At 35.8% G+C, this 12,790-nt stretch overlaps 1 protein-coding gene across 1 annotated transcript in view; it reads right to left on the bottom strand.

Moving 5' to 3' along the window:
- The window catches only part of EIF2AK4 (eukaryotic translation initiation factor 2 alpha kinase 4), a 56,123-nt gene that overhangs the window by 15,249 nt on the left and 28,084 nt on the right, over window positions 1-12,790 (bottom strand). The window contains 8 exon segments of the mRNA XM_032229751.1: window positions 276-397; window positions 790-865; window positions 2,937-3,173; window positions 5,645-5,695; window positions 7,249-7,350; window positions 8,115-8,194; window positions 8,927-8,984; window positions 11,314-11,418. Coding sequence (XP_032085642.1) covers window positions 276-397; window positions 790-865; window positions 2,937-3,173; window positions 5,645-5,695; window positions 7,249-7,350; window positions 8,115-8,194; window positions 8,927-8,984; window positions 11,314-11,418 — 831 coding nt within the window.

Consider the following 12,790-nt stretch of genomic DNA (forward strand, 5'->3'; position numbering starts at 1 on the left):
AAATATAATTTTCATGGTTATCAGTAGCAATCTTTAAGTGAAAATATAGTTTATAACATAAAGAAACCAAGATGTTTTACTCAGCATGTAAGCTTATCTTCCTATCGAACATGGAATTATACTGACATTTCTTTTCTTCCTTCCCAATGTATCCCCTTGTGCAAGCTCTTTAAATCAGTTTCTAATCCACAGTAGTTGATTTGCCCATACTGCTTGAGAACTACAGAAGATGGCAAGGCCAGTCCAAGATCCTTGAAGATGATATTCATACTCACTCTGAGATCATAAGGAAGCATCACCAGCATTCCACTGTGGTCCATCAAATATGAAGCTTCATTGTGCTCATAGAGTTTTCTATTCCTAGGCATCAGCAGGGGAGTATGCATCTTGACAGCTCCTGTGCAAAAATGATAACAACAGTATAATTTCATTGAACAAATATAAAATATTTTTAAAGAAATTGTTTCAGTATTCACTTAACATTCTCATTCTCACTTTTCAAATAAAGTATGTGTTTACGACTTGTTTCAAGTAGAGACATTTGAACTTCTGTGTATATTTGTTCATTCAATGTTTCAATAAATCTAATTATATATAGCTGAAAACTCCAGTTCGTAGGCATATACTGTAAATATAATACTGAATATGCCTGACATTAATTCAAGAACAAGGTATGGAAGGTACCAGAAGTACAGTACCTATTTCTGCTGTCAGAATAATAATGCTGCATACCTCTCTTATAAAAATATTTCAACCTAATTCAAGAATATTCTATATAAGCATACATACCATGTCTTTTAAAAATTCGGCTAATTGTCTCACACACATGTTGTTGAATCTTGGTTGACCAAACTGTAAAGCTGCCCTAAAATTAACAGTGATCAGAGGTAAGCAATGCATTTTCCCCTTCAGTTACAAAAATAGAGAGTGCATCTAAACTATGAGCGGCAGATTTATATTCATTGAGCTTAACATACTGTACTAATTAGCAAATATATTTTCAGTAAATATTTGTAGTTTCAAATTATCAAAGGAGGTTTCTATTTCCAAAAAGGGAATACTGAGTAATGTTTATTTGTTTCTTTCCCTTCATTAGCTTTTGAGAGTTTATATGCTTGAAATCTGTTTCTCATGCCTGCAATTTACTCCCACATTCAACCTAAACTCACAAATTAATAGAGGACTTTGAAAACAGTGCCTGACTAGGCATTCCAATGCTTGTATTTTATTTGCACACGTTAAACTGTGTTTGTCCTGATCTGCAGGAAATAGGATCCTAGGATTTTTTATTAACTTTTTTTAAAAATGTGAAATACATTTCTGCAATGAATGTGTGCCATGTTTTCATTTTTTTAAAAAAGCTATTAGTTATAATAAATGGCAGTATAATGTTTAAATATACCTCAGAAATTCTGCCTTGAAAGGACTCAGATTGAAAAGGAAGCACAATTTACTGTATGTGAGTTGGGCAGCATAAAAGTTTAATAAATTATTAAAGGAAAAGGAAAAGTTCCCCTCCCACAGATGTGCTAGTCGTTCCCGACTCTAGGGGGCAGTGCTCATCTCAGTTTCAAAGCGAAAGAGTTAGCGCTGTCCGAAGGCATCTCCGTGATCATGTGGCCAGCATGACTAGATGTTGAAGGCACACAGAGCGCTGTTACCTTCCCACCAAAGGTGGTCCCTATTTTTCTATTTGTATTTTTACATGCTTTCGAACTGCTAGGCTACCAGAAGCTGGGACAAGTAATGGGAGCTCACTCTGTTACGCAGTGCTAGGGAATCAAACCACTGAACTGCTGACCTTTCTGATAAACAAGTTCAGCATCTTAGCCACTGAGCCACCACGTTCCTCTAATAAATTATTATTAAGCAAAAATAGATCAGGTTGGCCATAACTCTCGTCAATCTTCTGTAAGGCTTAAAGACCTGATTTGTCACTAGGCCTAAGATGGGGTTGAGCATTGCCTATGTTAATTGTTATGGGTGGGTCTGTTTTTACTTTGGCTTTTGTTGTGTGTATGATTTTTTCCTTTTTTATATTTTTAACATGGTTAGAGTCATTAATTAGGGATGGGCAGCCCTATAAATTGAGTAATAAAACAAAATTATTACCGTATTTTTCAGAGTATAAGACGCATCGGAGTATAAGATGCAGCAAGGTTTTGAAGAGGGGAAAAAAGTTTTTGCACTCTGCAAACCTCCCAAAAACGGCCCGTTTTTGCGAAAAACTGGCTGTTTTTTTTTTCTTCAAAAAAAGGGCATGAATAACCCTTATGAGGCTTGTAGAGTGCTCCTGGGGGGTAGGCCTCCTAAAAACGAGCAAAAAATGGCCTGTTTTTGCAAAAACGGGCCCATTTTTTTGTCAAAAAAAGGGGCATGGGTAGCCTTTAGGAAGCTTATAGAATGCTGCTGGGGGCTGGGAGAGCAAAAACCGGGCCATTTTTCGCTTATTTCTGTCCTCTCCAGCCCCCAGGAGCTTTCTGAAAGCCTTCTAAAAGCTATGCACGGCTATTTTGGTGAAGGGGCGAAGCAAAAATTGCTGTATAGAGTGTATAAGATGCACCCAGATTTTCAGCCTTTTTTTAATGGAAAAAGGTGCATCTTATACTGCGAAAAATGCGGTATTACGGCTTCAAAAGTAAATGAAAAGTGTTTATAAGACATAACAGGAAGCCACAGAGCAGCAACCAAAACAACCACTAACACTTTCTTCCCCTGCCAATTTTCATACTTTGTGTATGAAAGTACTACACTGGAAGCATTAGAATTAGTCAAAGCAATATTTCCCAATGCTTTTCATTTTTCTTCCCCATTAGTCCCCCGCTTTTCTTTTTCTGTTTGTTGTTTCTTGTTCTGTTATTATTTTAAAAGCAATAAAATAAGATTCCAATCATATCTAAGTTGCTGTTTTTTTCAATGCAGACTTAAGAACACACCTTGAGGATATCACTGTCATAGGTATAATCTATTCCGGGAGAAATGCGCTGGGAGAATATTTGGTCCATCATGGTCCGGTATGATTTTCCGTCCACATTTGCTAAAGTATGATGAAGGACTTCATGAAGTTCAGACTCTTCCAACTGAGGAGGTGGAAGATGTTCACTTTTTAAGAGCTCCATAGCAGTTGGCCGTTTTGAAGGATCGTGGTTCAATAGCCAAGCAATCACCAGTTTCTAGAAAGCCAAAATATATGGTGACATTTTAAATTTATAAATCAAACAGTTTTCTTTCTAACTTCTATCTTTAGATCTGTCTTCCTGATTATACACAATCAATATATATATCATATTTGCAGCTATTGTCAGAAAACACAAAAATATGGAATAATCTTTCAGTCATGCTAATAAAATCTGTAAACTGTATAATATTCCAGTCATTTTTAAAAATATTACTTCAATATTACTTTCTAAATATTCATTTTGTTTCAAGGAACTAGATTACTTTAATACATATTATTTAATCCTAATGGGGTAAACAGACATTGATTATATATTTTGTTATTTGCAAAGTCATATCCAACCCATCGTGATCCCAGGGACAACGTTCCTCCAGGCCTTCCTGTCCTCTACCATCCTCTGGAGTCCATTTAAGCTCATGCCTACTGCTTCAGTGACTCCATCCAGCCACCTCATTCTCTGTCGTCCCCTTCTTTTGCCCTCAATCTTTCCCAGCATTGAAGATCCAGGTCACGAATAAGGTCAAGTATGTAAGGATATATTTGACAGCAAGATGTAGTATACTTAAAGAGAACAATTACCATAAACTTAAACAACAGATTGCGACAGATTTGGCAGGGAGAATATCAACAATCGAGATGAACATACTACCAAGGATTGTATATTTGTTCCAGACAATTCCAATTAGATTAGGGAAAGATTATTTTGACGATCAAAACAAAATGGTGAAGTATATTTGGCAGGGAAAATAAGCGAGAATAAAACTAAAATTGTTACAAGATACTAGAATAAGAGGAGGATTTGGTCTACCTAACTGGGAATTATATTATCAGGCAACAAGTTTGATGTGGGTCAAGGAATGGATAACATTAAGAAATTCTAGATTATTGACTGTAGGAGGACACGATTTGTTGTTGGGATGGCACGCTTTCCTATGGTACAAGGGAACTAAAACGCAGGGGTATTTTAGAAGGCATTATATATGCGAGGCTTTGCTATTAAATTGGGAAAAGATTAAAAGGCAACATTACTTAAAAATTACAATCTGGTTATCAACTATTGAAGCTTTTTCATATACAATAACATACAAAAAGGAACAAACAGTTAGATATGGTGAAATATTGAATGCAAAGGGTGAACTTAAATCTATGCAAGAACTGGAACAGCAGGGTATAAAGATGAACTGGTTTTCATATGTGCAAATACATTCCAGATACGACAAAGATCTTAAAATGGAAGGTATCCATGATGAAATGACTGAGTTAGATAAAATTTTGATAGGTACTGATGAAAAGGTAATTAAAAAACTATATGAATATTTATTAGAAGCTAAGCTAGAAGAAGAATAAGTTAAAGAATCTATGATTGCTTTGGGGAAAAACTTTGGACATGGAATTGAGTTAGAGAATTGGCAGAAATTGTGGTCTCAAAATTATAAAATGACAAAGTCAACAGCATATAAAGAAAATTTGTATAAGATGTCTTAGAGTTGGCATTTATCCCCGACGAGAATAGCTAGAATGTTCAAGAATAAATTGGAAAAGTGTTGGAAATGTCATCAGAATGTTACCAATACAAAAATAATAGAATGACATTGAATATAATATAAATACATATTATTATTGGATAGATTGAAGATGATGTAATGAATTGTTATAATATAAATGATCCCAATATTTAGTGTAGTTCATTGAAAGTGAGGAATAAATAGTGATAGTCAAGCAAATAAGATACAATGATAATAATGTATATAATATATTGGATTTTATAATATGTGAATTCATATAAATTGCAAGTGATGACTATGGAAAGGATGCACAAAAACCCTGTAACCAATCGACACTCTGTATGTGATGAAAGATGGTTTTATGTTTTATGTTTTGTTTGTTTATATTTGTCTAAAAATAAAAAAATCTATTTAAAAAAATATTTCCCAGCATTAGGCTCTTCTCCAGTGAGTCCTTCCTTCTCATTAGGTGGCCAAAGTATCTGAGTTTCATCTTCAGGATCTGGCTTTCTAAAGAGCAGTCAGGGTTGATCTCTAGATATTAGGAGATCTAGATATCTCCTCTAGATATTATTAACTGCCAATAAAGGAAAATATTTGTAGCTCAGGGTTGAAATGAGGGGTTCTTGCTCCTCTCTGAGCTTGGCTGTTTTCTTGCAGATGTTTTATTACCCAAATTAGGTAACATCATCAATCACTGTTATTTACCTAATGTTATTTACTTTGGGTGATGAAACTGGTGTAAACAAACAACCAAGCTCAGAGAGCACCAAGGACCCCACATTATTATTCATTATTTTCAAATTTAACTAGGAAACAGACCAGTATTTATCTCAATGGAGGAAATAGATACCACCCCAGGTTGCTCTGGCAGTGAGACGGGCAGTCTCTAAATTTGATAAACAAATACATTAAATTGTTAATACACAATATAACCATTACTTTTTTAAAAAGTGAATACCTGTTTTGCATTTTTTACTTCATCAAAGTCTTCTGGAAATTCAATAAATGGCTGAAAAACAAAACACATCAGAATAATGTGATCACATTAAAAGTTATATGTATCAAAATGAAAATATCTTTGCCATTTATAATTATGTAGGGTAGCCTTTCCCAACCTAATGACTTTCAGGAGAGTTAGACCTCGATTTTTTTAGTTCCCAGACAACAGATCCAAGAGTCATACTAGCTAAGCATTATGAAAGTTGAAATCGTATCTAGAAGGTGCCAAATTGGGTAAATATATGAAAAACAGACTGGTAAGTAAGCCACTTTCTCACCTGTCTTTCTACTGTGCCCTACAATACTTAATACGAGCAATTGTATGGCGTAAATCCTGTATCTTTTTATACCATTACACAGTTAATGTAAACCAGAGGTAAGCAAAGTGTTTGAAAGAAATACATCACAAAATACATTAAGTGGAGACAAATCATCTGTCTTCAAAGTGCTAAAGCAGCCACCTCTTTCAGAAGGTTCAAGTGCCAGCTTCAAAAGCTTTTTCCATCCATATCCATACATTCATCCATGCCCAGCTACTGTGTCCATATAGGTACAGGCATGAAGCAACTAAGCATCCTTGCAAAAGATGTGGCAGCTTAAATAGTCCAAAGAGAAATGTTTCATTTAAGCTCACGGTTTTATGACACACCTCTTATTAATGCTTTGTCCTAATACAGGTAGTCCTTGAATTACAACCAGGATTGGGACCAGAATTACCATCGCTAAGTAAAATAATTGTTAAGAAAGTCACACCTGCTTTTATGAATTTTTTTTCCATGGTCATTAAGCAAAGCAACAAGGTTCTTGGTAAAATCACATTGTAGTTAACAGTCTCCAGCTTCCCCCATTGATTTAACTTGTCAGAAACCAGTTGGGAAGGTAGCAAATGATGATCATGTGACCCCAGGATTCTGTAATCATCATAAGTGCATGACAACTGCTAATCACTGCAATTTTGATCATGTGACAGTGGAGACACATTAAATGGGAGAACCAAATATAAGTCACTATTTTATCTTATAGTATCCTATAAAGCGAGTGGGACCTCGTATATGCTGGTCTTGTTGTATTCGGGTTTTTTTTCCATGTAAGATTGAGATTGTCTTGGCAACATTTCAGCGAGGTCTCACTTGCCATCTTCAGGCTGTGTTTTCGGCTTAAAGCGTGGTTGGAGCTGGCGTCTTTCTATAAATCTTGGTGGGGTGTGTGTGGAGTCCTGGCTTTGTTTCAGTAAATGGATTGATTGGCTGTATGGTTTTATCATGATTGGTAGGTTGGTGCTGGCTGTGTGTCCGTTGTTGTTTTGTGCTGTAACGGCCTGGGTGGTGGGTGGGGCTCATTTGTTGTCTAGGGTTGGTTTCCAGATGTCTGGTAGGCGGGAGGTATTGTCACGTTTATTCATGTTGTGTGGGTGTTTCTCTATTTTGATAGCTTCCATAATTATTCCATATGAGTTAGTCTTATATGGCCTAGAGAGCAGTTGCCATGAATTTTTCTTTTTAAAAAAACTGCCCTATCCAATAAGTTGTTGCTGGACAAATTATAAATGAAATTTATACATACAAGCCTTAACTGACTAAGAACAAAGATTCTTTCCGATGCAGTAGTCATTGGATGATAGGACATCTCAAAGAATATTATACCCAAGCTGAAGAGGTCCACTTTCTAGAAAAAGAAAACTGGAAGTCAGTATACTTGCAAGAAATAGAATCTGGAATCTAAACAGTCCGAGTATCTTATTTAATCAGATTGCTTATCTTATAGTGGACCCATTAAAAAAAAATATTGTGAAAGAAAGTGCAAAGAATGTCTGACTGAAAAATGAATTCTAGGACAGTTGAGAAAATAACAATGACACTGTACAATTGCTGCCATTATATTTTTATATAATACTAATGCTTGAAGTAAACAAAATATACTATGGCAATATCTCACTAGGCAAGAGAAAAGTGTGCCTAAAAATGTAAATAGTCAATATGTAAAATCAATCCTCTTTTAAAACTTCTACACTATAGCAAGTGCCTTCTAAAGGCTTTCCCACATCAATAATAAAAGGCTGTTAAAATTGTTATTGCTTCTTATATCCTCTTTTTCTGCCTATACATCAGTGTTTCTCAATCTTAACAACTTTAAGAGGTATGGACTTTTCAACCCCAAGAATTCTGGGAGTTGAAGTCCACACTTCTTAGAGTTGCCCAGATTGAGGCCCACACTATAAAACATGCAGGGAACTTCAGTAAAGCAAAACCAATGTGTTATAATAGTTTCAAGTTTCAAGTTCAAGTTTAATTTTATTTATTTAATAGAGTAAATGGCAATCTTTGGATCTAAGGAACAAACCTGGCTCCAAAAACCCCCATTGTGGATTTCACATGATGTCACTGAAGCAATTTCCCTGATAAGAATGTAAGTCTTATGGACATTTTTACCTGATTGTATGTAGATTTAGTACTTCCTTGGACTTCTGGACTCACATAAAGAGCAGTGCCAACCATTCCTGTTAAGTTTCCTATTAAAAACCAAAGATTTAATTATTGAACTTTATTAACTGCTTTGCTGCCTTTTAAATGCTTAGAAAGTAACTCACACATTTTACATTATAGCTTGAAAATGCAATTATTCTACAGTCAGTTTGCAAGTTTGAATATAAGTAGAGATATTTGCCTAAATATTTTACCGAATTAGACTTTTTGTATCTCCTTTGCTTTGTAATCTGAGCTGTGAATATGCATGTGTGTTCTTTTAAAATCTAAGCTTTCAGTATTTACTGAAACTCTTATATTACAGGTATTCACTGTATTTTTACCAATATTATGTAAATTATTTTATGATCACAATCCCTGTTTCATTAAAAAATGATTAGGGAAATGTTGAAGAAAAGTCCTTGATCAGAAGCAGACTAAAAGGTAATAAGAAAAGACAAGAGAGGTTCAAACTGCTAATGTATACAATGGAGCTGCTATTGTTCACAACAGAATGCTAGAAACATTTGTTAGAACAAATAAAGTCATAAATATGAACATTTCTTAGTGTTCAAATATGAAAATTAATCCTAAATGGTAGGGTATTATTGGGACTTGATAGCAACCGACATAAGGTTGCTTAAAAATTAAGCCTGGTCAGCATTTGAAGAACAAATGCTATCCCTGATCCTGTAATTGGAAAGATATAAATTCATTTCAATCTGCATTTCAAAACTATATGTTTAAAGAAGCAGGGAAACATGCTGCTTTATACCTACCCAATGGATCATTTGCAACCACATTTTGGTTGGAAACTTCTCCAGGTTTAGAGTCTACCTGAAAAAGAAAAATGCACCATATCTGGTTATATAGATCACACTCTTAGATCTGAATAATGGCTTGAAAGTAATACAATACAATACAACACAATACAATAGCAGAATTGGAAGGGACCTTGGAGATCTTCTAGTCCAACCCCCTGCCTAGGCAGGAAACCCTTACCATTTCAGACAAATGGCTATCCAACATCTTCTTAAAGACTTCCAGTGTTGGGGCATTCACAACTTCTGGAGGCAAGCTGTTCCACTGATTAATTCTTCTAACTGTCAGGAAATTTCTCCTCAGTACTAAGTTGCTTCTTTCCTTAATTAGTTTCCACCCATTGCTTCTTGTTCTATCCTCAGGTGCTTTGGAGAATAGTTTGACTCCCTCTTCTTTGTGGCAACCCCTGATATATTGGAACACTGCTATCATGTCTCCTCTAGTCCTTCTTTTCATTAAACTAGACATACCGAGTTCCTGCAACCATTCTTCATATGTTTTAGCCTCCAGTCCCCTAATCATCTTTGTTGCTCTTCTCTGCACTCTTTCTAGAGTCTCCACATCTTTTCTACATCGTGGTGACCAAAACTAAATGCAGTATTCCAAGTGTGGCCTTACCAAGACATTATAAAGTGGTATTAACATTTCACATGATCTTGATTCTATCCCTCCGTTTATGCAGCCTAGAACTGTGTTGGCTTTTTTGGCAAGCTGCTGCACACTGCTAGCTCATATTTAAATGGTTGTCCACTAGGACTCCAAGATCCCTTTCACAGTTACTACTATTGAGCAAGGTACCACCTATACTGTACCTGTGCATTCGTTTTTGTTGCCTAAATGTAGAACCTTACTCTTTCACCATTGAATTTCATTTTATTAGATAGTGCCCAATGTTCAAGTTTGTCAAGATCCTTCTGTATCTTGAGCCTATCTTCTGGAGTCTTGGCTATACCTGCCAGCTTGGTGTCATCTGCAAATTTGATGAGTTCCCCATTTATTCCCTCATCCAAATCATTGATGAAGATGTTGAAGAATACTGGACCTAAAACAGAGCCTTGGGGTACTCCACTGCATACTTCTCTCCATGTAGATGCAGTTCCATTGAGGACTACACGTTGAGTGTGGTTGGTCAGCCAGTTACGAATCCTTCTGCTGGTGATGCTGTCTAACCCACATTCTTCTACTTTATCTAGTAGTAGGATATGGTCTATCTTATCAAATGCCTTACTGAAGTCCAAGTAAATTATATCGACGGCATTTCTCTGGTCCACTAATTTTGTCACATTATTAAAGAATGCAATAAGATTAGTCTGGCATGATCTGTTTTTGACAAACCCATGTTGGCTTTTGGCTACTACTTTGTTTGCTTCTAGGTGTACGCTAATTCGTTGCTTGATTATCTTTTCCAGAATCTTTCCTGGTATTCAGGTCAGGCTGATAGGTCTATAGTTTCCTGGATCTGTTTTTTTCCTTTTTTTGAAGATGGGAACCACATCAGCTCTTTTCCAGTCCTTTGGTAGTTCCAGGATCTCTGAAAGATATAGTTCAGTGGTTCTGAGATCTCGTCTGCCAGTTCCTTCAGAACCCTGAGGTGTAATCCATCCGGTCCTGGTGATTTGAACTCGTCTAGGGTAGACAGGTGCTCACTTACCACTTTCTTCCCTATTTCAACTTGTGTTCCTAATCTGATTTTTGTGGTGCTGTTTTTGATAGGTTTGACTGTTTTATCCCTTTGTGTAAAGACAGATGCAAAAAATGAGTTAAATAGTTCTGCTTTCTCCCTGTTGCTTGTCACCTTCTTGCCACCTTCTCCCAGCAATGGACCAATTGTTTCCTTAACCCTTTTCTGGTTTTTAACATGTTGGAAGAAGCTTTTTTGTTATTTTTTTACTTTTGTGGCAAAAACAGCATTGTTTGAAAATATATGCAAATGGCAATGCATTAGACTTCAGTCCCTATTCAGTTATGGAACTCATTAGCTGGATATGGAACTAGTCAGTGAGGATACAAATATGATGTTGACAAGTATGTAAACCATAATATGATGCACAGCAGTAATGGTAGCCTCTTATTTTAACTATTGGTTCGGTAGTGTCTGGGCATGTGCCCGTGATGACATCTGGGTGGGAGGGCGGAGCCTTGCGCCACCGCCACTAACGGTTCTCCTAAACCGGTGCAAACTGGCAGAATACCACCTCTGATGCACAGTATACGAATTAACATATTTCCTGAAGATGTATTTATTAAATATATAAGATAAAATTAAAACATTGCCTTGTTCTATAAATAATATTATATCATAAATTATATATTACAGCATACACCCTTTTTTATAAACACTTACTGTATTAGCTGGGTGATCTGTTGCCAAACCAAAGTCACCAATTTTCACATGATCTTCTGAATCTAAAAAAATGTTGACAGGTTTCAGATCTCGGTGAATCATTCCCTTTAATAAAATCAAATAAAGTTTGATATGAAACAGTGTGCATATGAATCACACTTCAAACAGAATATAAGATTGGACCCTCAAGCATGAGTCAGCTCAGCCTTTAAGAGTAGTGGGGCAAACTTTGTTTACATTTCTATATTGGATGGTGATTATGAGAAGTCATGATCAAGATGATAAGATGATGATGATTATATGGGCACAGTCTTTGAAAACTGCCTAGAATATTATAGCATATGTTATAAATACTTTTATTATTGTTAATGCTACTTCTGAGCCTCCTTGGTTAGGATTTGTATTCTAAAAACAGGATATATTACCAAATATAGCACTAATACTACTGAAAGCCAGTTTGTTGTGGTTAAGGCATCAAGTTAGAAACTGAGAGACTGTGAGTTCTAGTCAGGTCTTAAATACAAAGCCAGCTGGGTGAACTTGGCAAGTCACTCTCTCTCAGCCTTAAGAAGCACTCTTAAGAAAACTGCAGCATCTAGTCTAGGTAGTCACCAGGAGTCAAAAACTGATTTAAAGATACCTCCTCCTAAAACCATCTAATATAACCATAACTGTTTATAATTTAATTATTAACAGCAGCACACAAAGTGATTTCAAAGATATATGTGCGCAACTTTGATTCAATATTATTACAATAGAAGTAATATTGCAAACCAGCCAGAGATAACTAAATACCCAGAAAATGTTAGAACATGGGGAACATGGATAAAGAAAAAAAGATATCGTAATGGTATTAATAGCAAATCAATAATATCCCAAACTTGGGATATGAACAATAACCTATCTAGCCTGGAGGTTTTGGAGAGGTCAAGTATGCACGCAGAATTGGCACTGAAGCTTTATGCTGCAAAATAACACTTGCTTGAAATGGTGTGTATCTTCCTAGAATCACTTATTTTCCAAGGGGATGGGAAAGGAGAGGAAAATCAGTTAAAACCCTGTCCCATTCTATTATATTGTCCATAGCTTTACTAACACAGCCAGTAGCATGCCCAGAATATTAAATAAACAAATCTAAAAAAAAAGAATTAAGAAAAGGTTTTACAATATCCCATAAAATCTAATATTACGTGGTTAAGAAAATTCAAAATAAAGCTACATATAGCAAAATGTGCCAAGTTTTGTTGGTACAACCAGGAAGGACACCAGATTTGCAAAGTAGGATTTAACAGGTTACCTATCTCTGACTAAGGAGACACATCAGGTGGTTAGTCAGATGGTTATCTTGCTGGCAAAAGCAAACATATATTGTTTTGGATTGTTGAAATAGATAAGGAGTTTTGCTTAGGCTTAAAGCTGTGGCTTCTGAGTCAGATATACTGGGAAGCACAAATGAAAACTGGATAGCAATGTAATA

This window comes from Thamnophis elegans, chromosome 1 (assembly GCF_009769535.1).
Source record: "Thamnophis elegans isolate rThaEle1 chromosome 1, rThaEle1.pri, whole genome shotgun sequence".
Classification (NCBI taxonomy): domain Eukaryota; kingdom Metazoa; phylum Chordata; class Lepidosauria; order Squamata; family Colubridae; genus Thamnophis; species Thamnophis elegans.